This window comes from Macrosteles quadrilineatus, unplaced genomic scaffold (genome assembly GCF_028750875.1).
Source record: "Macrosteles quadrilineatus isolate MER2022 unplaced genomic scaffold, UCM_ALF_1.0 Scaffold_2__2_contigs__length_208266976, whole genome shotgun sequence".
Lineage (NCBI taxonomy): Eukaryota > Metazoa > Arthropoda > Insecta > Hemiptera > Cicadellidae > Macrosteles > Macrosteles quadrilineatus.
In genome coordinates, this window is record NW_026542595.1 from 43,897,804 (window position 1) to 43,911,725 (window position 13,922).

Below are 13,922 nucleotides of genomic sequence, written 5' to 3' on the forward strand. Positions count from 1 at the left end.
ACCTCAGATTTGCGTCATTGTGTTTCTTTTGACAAACCCTTCAAAATGAGGGGTCATTCAATAGGGGTTGCTAATTGAAAAAAATAAGTTACCCCCTACCACCTACCCTGTTAGGGGGGTAAAAAAATATGTTTGATGTGAAAAATTGCGGAACCTTTGTTAACTATTATTGCCACAAATAGAATATTTCTATCTATTTCGGTTTTAAAAATACAGATTTGTTTCCATACTTAATTTACACACTGTATATGTATAAATATTGTAGAGACAAACAAGTAGCCTATATTATAAATGTTTTTTAAGAGAATTCCAACTTTTACACATATAAAAAATATGTTTTGGTACATTTTATATTAAAATTGTTAGCAGGGGCATTTTTCGGGAACCCTGGAAGAACATTCCAGTGTTCCCCTAAAAGAATTTCTGTAGGCGTCCTTGAATAGATAAACCCATCATTGTAAATTTTATCTCAGATCATATTTCTAGTTCACTATTTAAACATTGTTTAAAACCAAATACAACACCATTTATATGTAAATTGAATGATGCAGTAGGCAATGCAAGATGAAAATTATTCCAATTGAATCAAACAAATTTCAAACATAATATACATCCACATCCTATACAAGTATTTACAGCAATCAATAACCAAAGACCTGATGGAAAGAGGCTAACGGAAGACACTAGATATGCCTAGCCTAAGCAGGTATTATTTACAACTCAGGTAGCCCCACTAGCAACACTCTGCATCCTAGGTCTACAAAACTTTGTACAGTACAAGAATTCCTATCATATTTGAAAACTAAGAACACGCATGTTTTAAATGATTAGATACAATTTTAATAACCTTATAACTTTGAGGAATTGCAAGTTTGTGCTACATAGATAATATAGAAATAATTAATATTGAGGTAAGGGTCTGAAATTTAAAACTTATGATTTAAAGCCAAACCTGTTGTAAAAGATTCATAGTTTTCTTCACTTAGTATTTTGTTTTAGTGGGATAAGCGGATAGTAGCTTTACAGTCTCATGTACACTATAGACAGGATGTGACAAAGTAATTACCATAAAAGAAAGATCACATAGATTATCAAATAAATTATTACCTCAAGGCAGTTAAACAAATGATGCTGCATGACAATTTATCTTAACAATACATCAGCTAAGTCGACAAACTTGCAATTGTTTTTGGTACTAATCAACACCTATTGTTTAAACCTTTTCAATGGATTTACTACATGATCACAGTTCAGTCTTAAGAGTTATTAATTCAAAGATCCTACAGAAACATTACCAGTGAATTTACAATGAAAACCCTAGTAGGACAAATATAACCGATACATATTTTTCTAGCTATTATGTCTATAGATCAGCTAACTAGTAGCTATTTACAGACTACTATTCTCGTAAGTGGTATTTTTCAATATTTGTATATATTATTTGGCAAACTCCAAAAAGATGTTTAAATACTTTTTCTACAACATTTTCGTCCAAAGTTATGTAATTAAATGCACGATTATATTATAAAATACTGGCACATAAGAGAGTACCAACTTAGTTGTAGTAAAATTCTTTTCTTGTAGAACTAGGTACAGATTACACTGGTCTAAAAGATTCAAACCAAAGAACATGTGATTGTAAATACACACTGATATTTTAATCAATTGATTAGTTAACTCTAAGGTTAAGATTATAAATAAGTTATACATAACTAAATGTCCTAACTTTCACTGTAACAGTTATCGATTTGAACGATGTAAAAGTAACCTAAATACGATGGTAGTTTAAAAAAATAGACATGCAGTTTTACTCACAGATTTACTCAGTAATGTAAATAACAACAAAATGTATAAAGAAAATGTTAAGATAAAAAAAGTTGTAAAAAGCTGTAAGGTACTAACGATTTTTCCAAACCACGAAGAAACAAATCTTACAGTTGCTAGCTGTCCTGGTTGGATGCGTACTAACTGTCACGGTTGGGATGTTTGGCGAGGAACCGCCGAGGCCAAGGCAGCGGCCAGTCGTGGACCCGTGGTAGAGGTCCTCCCACGTTGCCTTCAAAGTACTGGAATATCCTGAACCACCAGGCTCTCGACAACAGGTTGTTGGGACTTCTGTTCTGCTCAACACACAAAACACTAAATTAGATACACCACAACTACCTATACAATTAGGGGTCTTGATCCTGGGATTAACGGGATTTCAAAACCTATATTTATATTTATTTTTTGGTGAATTTGAGGAGTTTTACTAACAAAAAATAAATAAAAATACGTCCAATAACACTAGAAACACATATACAGGGTGGTAGAAAAGTCCCGGAACAGTTAAATATATTTGTTACTAATAAAGATAAAGTAACCTTTCTGTGTACTTTCTGGAATCTTTCTCTTTCTGGAACGAATCTTTCTGGACCTCCAGAAAGCGTTCGACAGCCTTGACAGAACCATTCTAATAAACAAATTAAGACAACTCAACATCGATAACCTGGCTCTTAAATGGATTATCAGCTATTTCTCAGATCGAAACCAACAAGTCGAAATTGAACACCAACAAAAATCCTTCAAAATTAAAACAAGATCCACCCTCACAACAACAATACAAGGAATTCCCCAAGGCTCCATCCTTGGACCCCTTTTCTTCATTATTTATATAAACTCTTTCCCGGACTTTCTACCCATGGACAAGACCATCAAAATGTATGCTGATGACACCACCATTTTATCTCCAACTTCACCTCAAAATGAGAACTCAACCACTGAAGAGACCCTCAAACTGGCTACCGACATATGCTCCACATTAAACCTACAAATTAACAAATCCAAAACCATCAACGTAAATTTCTCAACAATCAACCGAACCAACACACTACCCCCTGCCAACCCAAGCAAACCAGAACCCATAGCCTCAGCCACAACAACTAAATTCCTTGGCATTACCATCGACAGCAATTTAAACTGGCATGACCACATATCCTCTCTGGACAGCAAACTCTCATCATCTCTTTTTGCAATTCGAAGAATAAGGTCCATCACCAACAAGAAAACTACCAAAATTGCCTACTTCGCCCTTTTTGAATGCCATATTAGGCTTGGCATTATCGCCTGGGGATCTGCCTCAATCACACAAATAAATAAGCTAATATCGCTCCAAGAAAAAGCCATAAGGACGATAGAATGCCTTCAACCATCAACAGACTGCAAACCCTACTTTACTTCCAACCGGATCCTAACCATCACATCCATCTATATCCTAGAAACCACCAAAATTCTCAAACTAAACCCCCCAAAAACCAGAGGAGACTGCCATAAATATAAACTTAGGAACACAGATCTAAATTTCGACATACAACAACACAGGCTAACTAAAACTAGTAAAACCCCCCAAATTGCTGGATCAAAAATTTTCAATGCCCTCCCTGATTACCTTAAACAAATAGCCAACACAACAACCTTCACAAGAAAATTAAAAGAATACCTGATTGAAAGACCATACTACACCCTAAAAGATTTCTTTGACGACCACAAACATCTCAACAAATGAACTCACCCACACACACACACATACACACACACACACACAAACACACCTACCCTAACCTCAAGATTTGACAATTCCCTGGTCTTCAAGACTACGGAGAAGAGGAACCTGTATGTATGTATGTATGTATGTAGTAATGATACTTGGTATAAAAATAATAGCTATAAATATCTACTGTTTTAAGCTATTATCACTTTTTTATGCCTTAAGGGGGACGGCCCATGAGAGGTCAGACAAAATTCTTAAATAGCAGCATAGGTTGAGTTTGGTATTTAATTAAGGTCTTAGTTAGTAGAACACATTGCTAAAAACCCGAACTCAAACGGACAATTGAGTCAAAAATGCCAGCCGTTAAACTATTTCTTGAATCTGCCATTTTGAATCTTTGAGCAGCTGTAATTTTTTACTCAGTTGTTCTATTGAGCTCAAATTTGCAGTATTGTATTCTACTACATAAGACCTTTAATTTGATGTGCATGTTGACCTTAGATGCTTAGTTAATAATTTTCTTCCGAATTATCGCGGTTGCCCCTTGATGAGGTAGCGTAGAATAGCAATGCAAATTCAATGAATCTTTTAATATCTGTCATTTTTTATTTAGTTGTCCTTTTGAGTTCGGATTTGCGGCAATGTATTCTATTAACTAAGACCTTTAATTAGATACCAAACTCGACCTATGCTGCTATTTAAGAATTTTGTCTGACCCCTCGTGGGCCATCCCCCTTAAGGCATAAACAAGTGATAATAGCTTAAAACAATAGACATTTATAGCTATTATTTATATACCAAGTATTGAAGAGTGATGTTTTTTTGAAGAGTTAAAGAGTGGCGCATTTATTGTTTCGTTTACAGCACTGTTCACTGCTAGCTGCAACTCATCCAAATTTGCGTCCCACTGGTTCTGATTTTTGTGGTAAACAATTTGGAAAATTGCTTTCAAATTCCTGAGATACCGTTCGCTTTTGTTTTGCCTAGGAACCATCGGGATTGTTAGCCGGTGAACTATTCCTTTATTGAACAAAAAGCGTTTAATCTTGCTGCTTACGAAATATTTAGCATTATCGCTTACTATTTCTTTGCATACAGAAAAATGTTTAAAAACGTTATTTTCCATCGCTTTAATTATACATAGTACATTCTCTCAGGGGACAGAGCCAAGTAAACTTGCTATAGTCATCCACAACAATCAACAAATATTTATTTAAATTTTTAGTTCTTATCAATGGAACATAGGTGTCTATGTAAAGTTTATCCATAGCATTGTTAGACACTGAAGTAACGAGAGGTCCGTTATATACTCGCCAAGGAGGTTTTCCTTGTGCACACAGCTTACAACTTTTTACTCTTTTTGTCACTTCCGGTATTAATCCAGGCCTATAAAAATACTGATTTATTTTCTTCACAGTTTTGAAAATACCTAGGTGTCCACCGATGTAAGAATCGTGAAAGTATTTAAAAACCATGTCTAGTAGCATTTCCGGTAAATAGATTTTCTCCGCACTCTTATTAGAACTCCTTGCTTCATTGAAAAATTGTCTTTAGCTTCACCATTTTTCAAACACGATAGAATGTTTCTTACTTCCTGGTCCTGTAGCTGATATTCCTTTAGCTCTTTAAAACTTAGAGGAAAATCCTTGATATTGTTGCATATATTGACTACTTTGTTCATGTCTATATCATACTGTACACTTGGCATTTTTGACTCATTTAATTTGATTTTACTTAGATCTATATTTACAATATTTTTTACATTATTTACATTAATTTCTGGTTCCATGTCATGCTTATCAAATATTCTTGATAAGAAATCTGCGATTACATTGTCTTGGCTTTTTACTAACACAATCTTAAATGGCAAAGACAAAACAGTACCGACCCAACGCCCTAGCTTACCTAATTTCTTAAAGTGACTGAGTACAAATGCTAGTGCGCTGTTATCAGTGATAAGAGTGAATTCTCTGATTTCTAACAGCTTCCTGAACTTGTTGATTGCGCAAACCATTGATAGCGCTTCCTTTTCATATATCGATAAACATTGTTTGCTATCTGAGAATGTTTTAGAATAGAATGCTATTGGGTGGTTTATGCCGTCCTGATTTTGTAAAAGGCATGCACCGCAGGCTCTGTCACTGGCGTCGCAATGTAAAATATGGTAGGTCGTAATTAGGTATAGACAAGACTGGAGGCTCAATTATGCTTTGTTTAAGCTTCTCAAAACTGATTTGACATTTTTCGTTCCAAATAAACGTTTTGTCTTTCCTCCGTAGATCAATAAACATTGACCAATAATTTGTCATGCCTAAAAATCGACTGAGAGCTTTGGCATCTGTAGGTGGCTTAAAATCTCTTATTGCTATGACTCTATCAGGATCGATTTTGATTTGGTCTTTAGATACCAAGTACCCCAAAAACTTAATTTCTTTAGATACAAAATTAGCTTTTTCCGAGTTAACAGTCAAGTTGTGGGCATTTAATCTGGTTATTACTTCTCTTAAATGAATCATGTGCTCTTCATAAGTCTTCGAGTATATAATCAAGTCATCTACAAAATTAATAACGAACTTAAATTTAATGCCTTCTAATACTTCATTCATGTAACTGCTTAGCAACGAGGAACCTAAATGTAGACCGTAGGGTATCCTACAAAATCTTAGCTGTGAAAAAGGGGTTACAAAGGCTGTGTAGTCCCTACAATCTTCGCTGAGTTTAATTTGATGGAAACTGTTGCACAAGTCGATTACGCTGAAGTATTCACTCCCTTGCAAGTAGTGGTAAATAGCATGCATGTCGCCTATAGGATAATTGACTCTTTCTATCTTCTTATTTAGCTCGGAATAGTTAACAACAAGCCTGTATTTGTCACCGTTTGGTTTTTTTACTAAAAACGTTGGACTTGCGTAACTAACTGGACAGAGGAGGTTCAACTACTCCTTGCTTAAGCAGGTCGTCTATTAAGTCCTTCATTATCTGCATTTTATGTGGGTTAAGCTGGTAAGGTCTTAAATTAACTGGGTCCTTATCTTTGAGCTTAATTGTGTACTCAAAATTTAAGGCTTTGCCTATTTTATCAGTAAACACATTAGGGAATTCTGTTATCAATTTAGTGACATCCGATAACGCTTTGTTACATCCAACTTTTATTTTACTGTCTGAAGTTTTATGAACAATCACAGACGCATTACTTGCAAACTCTAATTTACAATCCGGCTCAAACCCAAAACTATATCGGTCTTCACTTAAATTTAGCAACATTTGGCTTTTTCTTATAAAGTCTGCACCGAGTATTACATTCCAGGCTAAGCTCTTAGCTATTACAAAGTCCATATACCAAGAAAATTTATTTATCTTAATCTTCGTCCTACACCTGCCTATTATTTCAATAGCTGTATTTACTGCTGTTTTACAATCAATATCCGCATGGGTTATTTCAGTTACAATATTCTTTGTTGTTAAAGTTCTTAGCATAAACTCATTAATTAAATTTATTGAACTTCCCGTGTCAATTAATGCATTTTCCAACACTTTCTTACCAAAACTTACTTTTAATGTAGGCAAAGTACTATAACATTGTTCCTGTCTATCTACTATAGAAATTAACTCATTTTTTCACATTTTGTTTAAATTTCTTCTTTTCTACATTATTAAGAAAACGCTTCCTTCTTTTTTGGTTGAAAAACACTAGTGATGGAAAGTGGGAGAGGTCCTGATTTAATTTTGTTCTGTCAAAACGCTCCCCTGAGGCCCGTTTTTTGGAACATACTTAGTGTTAGAGCTTTGAAAATGATTTTTGTTAGCATTGTTGTTACTACTATGCTGAGCATAACAAGATTTTGCAATGTGTCCTAGCTTTCCACACGATTAACACTTCCTAGGAGTTGAGGAAAAATTCACGTTTGCACTCCTATTTTGATAAGGCGGCAACTTAACATTCTTACTTTGTCTAAAATCCTCAAAACGTACATTTTGGTCGAGAATGCACAACTTACTAAGCTCTTCAAATGTTGTAGGATTACTTGCAAAGACTGGACGACTTCTAGTTTCTGGATTCAGTCCTATTTTAATTAAATCAACCAAGTCCTTTTCAGAAAAAACATGTTTTTAACATCTCTGAATTTTGTTTAACTTCCAAAATGTACATATTTAAGGGCTCCCCATCCTTTGTGGGCAAGTCACAAGTTCTCTTTTTAGGCTCTCCCTCAGCCCCAAGGGTACAAAATAATCTAGTAGCAAAATATGCACACTTTCAAGAGATTTACCCATTTGTTTACATTCTACTAGCCTATCATACAGGGGACCGGTTGTATAACCCAAAACTGTGTCAAGGATTTGACGATAAGAAAGGTTTGATTCCTTATCTAACTTTAGCATTGTCCTGATAAAATCCAAAAGTTCTTTTACATTTAATCCATTAGTTGGCTTTAAATATTTTAACAGATTTTCTATAGGATTAGACAACTTAGCAAACATGTGTGATTCAATACTACTTGATTCTTCTTTGGACTCTACTGAGCTATTTAATTTTGACTTCTAATTCCTCTCCTTCCTCTACCGTACCGATTCACTTAATTTACGTTCGATTCCTGATTCAAGCTCCTTATCTACATCTACTTTCTTTAGGCTATTGTCACATTCTAACAGGGACTGTTTAGCTTGTTCAATTAGCTTTTTAACTTCTTCACTTACTTTAAAATTGCTCAACTTATTGACTCTTAATTTGTAATGATTTAGTTTAGCTTTACATTTTAAAAAATCAACTACTCTTTTACTCTTGATGCAATCTTCGATTTTAACTGATAAATCCGCTGTAGCTACTTCGATGGTACTAATTTCTTCGGCAACTACAATCAGTTTATTTAAGTTTATAGGGTTAGGATCTATATTTAATTTTAGAACTGATCTCAATTGTTTTCTCAATGTGTCTACGTTTGTTGAAGAATCTACTTTTACACCCCTAACTGTCAATTCATAAGTTAGTTCAGTCTTTAATAATAAATCCACATGAGACCCCATTGTTCTTCTCAATTAAAATAATCTTACTACTGTAAATAATTATCCTTCTTTACATAAAAAAAAAACAAATTAATCTTCTACATTTCTTGGGTTTTGCGGGGTATTTATTGGGTAATAATAGTTTTTTTTTTTATTTTTTACCCTAAAAACATAAAGTTTTGCAATAACTATTTTGTAGAGCTCAAAAAAAACAAATAATTTAGCAAAGTAGAGTGTTGTTATGCGTATAATGGTCAAAACTATTTATTTCATACTAAACTATTCACATTTCACTAAAACACTTAATAACCTTCCATATAGCAGCAATCCTAAGCTGTTTGCTAAACTCTTGTTATTATGTTGCTAAACTCTTGACACTTATAAAGAGACATTTTAATAAAAATCCAGGCAAATAGAAACTCACTTAGTCTGCAGGTTTGCTCTGGCGGGGGTATTTTCATATTACAGTAGACCCCCTCTTAACACTTTGGCCATGCATGCCGAGTAATCTCGTCACCACTAGCACTTTCTAGAGGTGCGACGAGTATACTCGTCAAAGCGCTGTTTACAAACTATTGTTCCAGTGTGAGATTAACTATGCCGTAAGAAGTTGTTTCACTTACCACATATTTTGCCAGTTTTATACTTCAATCCGGTATAGTTCAATTTTAGATCCAACTAATTTATCAGTGGTGGGACTGTTCCAAATTTATTGTAGTGTGGGGAGGCTTGGATTTAGTGATTTTTTTCTTAAGATGCTAAGATGCTTTTTTCTTAAGAGGCCCAGATTGTATTTCACATTACTTCAGGCTAGAGACCTAGGGGTTGCGGCATTATCACTTAGATAAAATGCATTGGTGATTTGGCAAGGATTTGAACCCGGGACCTCGAGGGGTAGTCCCAAGATTTAGTGATATGGAATAGAGTAACGATAATGACTGAAGTGTAGCACTGTGGAAGGAACTGAACCTCAAAATTGCGCTTGACCCCATTTTTACGGTATTTTTTATGGTGTATTCGGGTACTTCGCCCCTGCTTTTCCCTCAATTTGGTCATACTGAGGGCCTGCTAGCAGTTTTTTTAGTTCTATTATCTGATGGGTTCTTGTAACACTACGTCCACAACTAGCGGGATGCAGTGTGAAACTCAATTTAATCGTTTTCGTGCACTCATTCACGCAGGACATCAGCTGCTCCCGCAACCGCAGTGAACGTGTTAACCGACCTTGCACTAACTGATAATCTGATTATCCACCGTCACTCGTAAAATTTTACAGTTTGTTTTAACTGACCTTGTTTAGAGAGCAGTTCGGTTTAACCGCCGGAATTTCGGCAATTCCACTCCCATGCTTGGTGATAGAATCAATACGCTAAACTCTTCAGAATGTTACTAAGAATACATTTTTTTGTATTTATCCTAAAAAATAATTGCATATTGTTATAAATGAACATCCTGTTCATAACAAAATGGTTGCTTGTATCTTTTGAGAATAAAATCTGTACTGTATTACGATTGATCTAGAAAGTATAAATTAATATTACTGAATATATTAAAATAAGAATTTTTATTGACTCTTGCCTACGACTATAATTTATTCCACTGAAAGTATTATTAAGTTATTTGACTTTAACGTGTTTTGGGTTTATTTGTAACTCTTCTATCGTTAATAAGTTACTTAAGAAAAAAAGGAGATAGGTGTAGTTTATTTTGTAAATAGTGCTCACAAAACTTCAGGTAAATGATTATATAATTCCAAATGAATAGCACTTAACTTTTTTACGTAATTAGGGGTTGCCTGTTTTAACCGACCTTTTGAGTTGTCCAACCTAGGTTCCATTAGGGTCGGTTAAGAGGAGGTCTACTGTAATTGATTCTTCAAGAACACCAAGCAAGTAACACATATGACAGCAGTAAAAATATAACTTCTTAATAAAACAGTCAAGCAATTAATGTATACTATAGTCATTAGTCAACTCTCGCTAGCTCAAATCTGGGTAGGAAGTAAAGATTTAGATTGATTGTACCTTGAGTGATGCGTGGTTGGCGAGGGTGTGATAAATCCAGAAGATCCGAGTGGTGACCCAGTAGGCGATGATGACATCCACAGTGTAGTGGCCTCGGGCAACCAACACAAAGATTACACCAACAAACGAGGCAACAAATGAGGCCCAATGAAGCGGCCACAGCCTTTTTGGAGAGTCTGCAAAAACCGTAAGATACACTTATTTTTAGTTACTCAACAAAATGGATAAGAACGAGTAGCGGCTGGTGAGAGGGCTTTGTATATTTTAACACACAAACAAAAGCATACTATGATTCAAGTTTGTTATCGAATTGACAAAAGTATTGTACATCTTTAATTTTTAATGACAAACTCACAAATATGTAGGCAGTGGCGGCGCTTTACCTGAACAGTAGGGTGGGCCTTAGTGGGACATTGCGGGGTGGGATCATTCGGTATGGGGGGGGGGGGGGGGGGTTGTTGAAATTTTTGTTATAAATTAAATCATTTGAGGAACCTGATTGTAAGTTGGGTTCGTTAAAAAATTTTAAAGTTATTTGAGCCTCTAAATTTAATATTTCAATGATGGCAAGAATTACATTTTTTAATAATAACTGACAATTCTGAAGATTGCAGTACCGTTGATGCAGGCCTAACCCCATTTGAACTTTAACACAAACACACTTCACAATAACATCACCATCACGCCTTTAAATTTATGATCACTTAAACCGTAATATGGGTACTCTAATAAATCTGTACGAATAATATCACAAAACTTACTAAAAACAACATACACGGCGGGATGTAAACAAAGCTACACTAGCGCTCAGCACTCCCAGCGAGAATATTGAGAATCAATGTCCAGTGGGCCAGCTCAAATCGGCCCACCCTGCTCCATATACCAATGCATTGTTCCCTGATAGCAGAGACGGCTATGCTGATAGTCAAGCGCCGCCGGCTGGCGTTGCCTTGTCCTTTACGTTTTATGGTGACTAGAAGGGCCCGAAATCTGTGGCCCTCCAATGTGTTACGAGATGATTGCATTGTATTTCAACAAAAGTTATGACCCGTTGAAAGTTCAAAATTAATTTATATGGCAGTTTATTGAATAATATCAACCAAATAACATATAAAGTATTTAAAAATATACTTTACTGTTTATTTTGGGTGGGCCCAGCCTACTTGGCCCTTATGGAAGCGTCGCCACTGTAAGTAGGGTATTTGGTAGTCAGTGTCAAAAAATTTTAGGAGATTATTATGCAAAAAATTTTAAATAAAATTACGGAATTTCGATAGTTATATCCCACTCCTTTTTTTAGAAACAGCTACGATTAGATTTTTCAAAATTTCTTGGCATTGCCTATTGAATTCTCCTTTTTCAGCTTTTAGCCACTATAATGATAATTTCCATTGCTTTCAATCCGTTGCCCACGGGACTGGGACCACATGGTCAGATCAGAACCATGAAAAGGTCAGATGATCCAAGAACATATAAAATGATTGATTAAAACAGGCATTTCTTGATTGCGGAACATGATGATAATGTTACTATGATCACCGGGAACTTTCCAGATCATGCAACAATTAATTGTGGAAGGTAAAGATGATGTTTCCTTTACCGCATGAGATATTCAGGAGTTTCCACGGTCGCATAGACCCCTAACAACGATAAAGTTTCTGTGATTGCTAAAGATGATGATGATGTCCCCAAAAGTTTGGGAAAAGTTTTTTATTTGTCTGCAATTGTGGAAGACAATGATAATATCGATACATCCAAGGGGATGTATTGATTTTTAAGGGGAGTTTCAAGATTTTGCCGCGATCGCCGAAGACTGATGATTCCTTCCCGAACTGTCGGGTTTGTCTAGGATTTTTTAACTATCCTGGAAGATGATGATAATGTTTCCGTGACCGCAGGAAAAGTTCAATATTTTGCCACGATCATGGAGGATAACGATGACAGCGCAAAACGATGATGATGTTTCCGGGCGTCCCCATCTTAACTAATTGATAATTGATAATAATTGATAATTGATCAAGGCGGATAAACAAAATTTTGCCACGATTGCAAGAGACGGTAATGATCTCCATACGACCATGGCAAATAGTCACGAAATTAGGCAGAAAAATTGTTACCGATAGGTGATGGAACGGACGGATTAAGTGAGGAGTCAGACTAGCCAAGGTTGGATTAGCGGGGTTCTAGTGTATAAGAAAAAGTTTAGTTTGTTAAAGTAGAATCCATTAAAAAACCTTGTATGTGCCACAACTTGTTTAGGAAATTTTGTTATAGGCTAGATCTAAAAAAAAAATTGAATGGTATAACAAACGTCCGCATTGGTTCTGAGCAATAAAAAAAGAGTATGGAAAAATTGGCATTTAAATGGTTTATTTTCACACAACACCAGTTTATAGAGAAAAATTTGACCCAAGATTTATTGGATGGTTTTTGATAGGAAATCTTAAATCTTTGGCTGAACACGTTGGATTTGATAGTAAGGGACTAATATCTTATCTCAGCATTGTTTACTCTGCAAAACTTTGACACTAACCCCAAACTCAATGAAATGTGATCTTGCAAATGGCAATTTCTAGAAGGAGAGCATTGAAAACCTAATAACTTTTAAATGTTTAAAAGATAAATGTCTATAACAAAATGATGTCTATGTAGAGAAGCAGTCTAACAGTCTTACGACAAAGTGTAAATAAAAAATTGGCTTTTTCTAATTTAGTTAATAATTCAAAACACTGATACTTTGTTGGATACTAACATTCACTGATGATCAGGTAGCTCATGGTGAGCATGATGGTGTGGCCACTGTATATGTAGTCACCACAATAAGTGTGTTTGCCATTGATACTCAGCCCAAACCCAGAGATGAGCTGGAACACTCGCTTGGCGACTGTCATAGCACTCGTGTGGTTCTCCTGTTGACAATAACACTTGTATACTGGTGTTCCAAATCAAACTTTAGAGTTTAAAAACTAAGCAATTGTCAAAGCTAATGTTATCCAAACAGGTAATGAGTCCGAAACTTTAAACAAAATATTTTTGTAAAATCCAATACAGCAAATAGAAATTTACTTAGTATGCAGGTTTGCTGTGGCAGTTAAATTCCTGAGCATAATTAATGATGCCTCTTCTTGGCGTGCACTGCTACCAAGTTGCACAGTACACACTACAGTATTGAAAATGCCTGCCTTTTGTAAACAGTTATTTGTCATAGTCACTCTGTGAATAATTCAAGACACACCCTCACAACTGCGGTGGCATGGTTATGTTATATGACTTGAGCCCTGTGCCTGTATGACAAGCAAGCTAAGTCAGTGTGTGTGTCTCAGCTGTTGTCTCTCCAGCCTATAGGCAATACCATAAATCGAGAGTCC

The 13,922-nt window shown here is 35.4% G+C and overlaps 1 protein-coding gene across 6 annotated transcripts in view; it reads right to left on the bottom strand.

The window, feature by feature from the left end:
* LOC128985442 (phosphatidylcholine:ceramide cholinephosphotransferase 1-like) overlaps positions 1 to 13,922 on the bottom strand; it is a 135,844-nt gene that overhangs the window by 6,415 nt on the left and 115,507 nt on the right. For 4 of the 6 annotated variants that reach the window (XM_054404925.1, XM_054404923.1, XM_054404924.1 and 1 more), the window contains 3 exons: positions 13,307 to 13,463; positions 10,555 to 10,730; positions 1,806 to 2,120 (listed from right to left, as the gene is read on the bottom strand). In XM_054404925.1, the coding sequence (XP_054260900.1) occupies positions 1,965 to 2,120; positions 10,555 to 10,730; positions 13,307 to 13,463 (489 nt within the window). In that variant the 3' untranslated portion in view covers positions 1,806 to 1,964. Of the gene's footprint in view, positions 1 to 1,805; positions 2,121 to 10,554; positions 10,731 to 13,306; positions 13,464 to 13,922 lie in introns of those variants that run through there. The other 2 variants (XR_008490023.1, XM_054404922.1) reach the window with 2 other exon arrangements.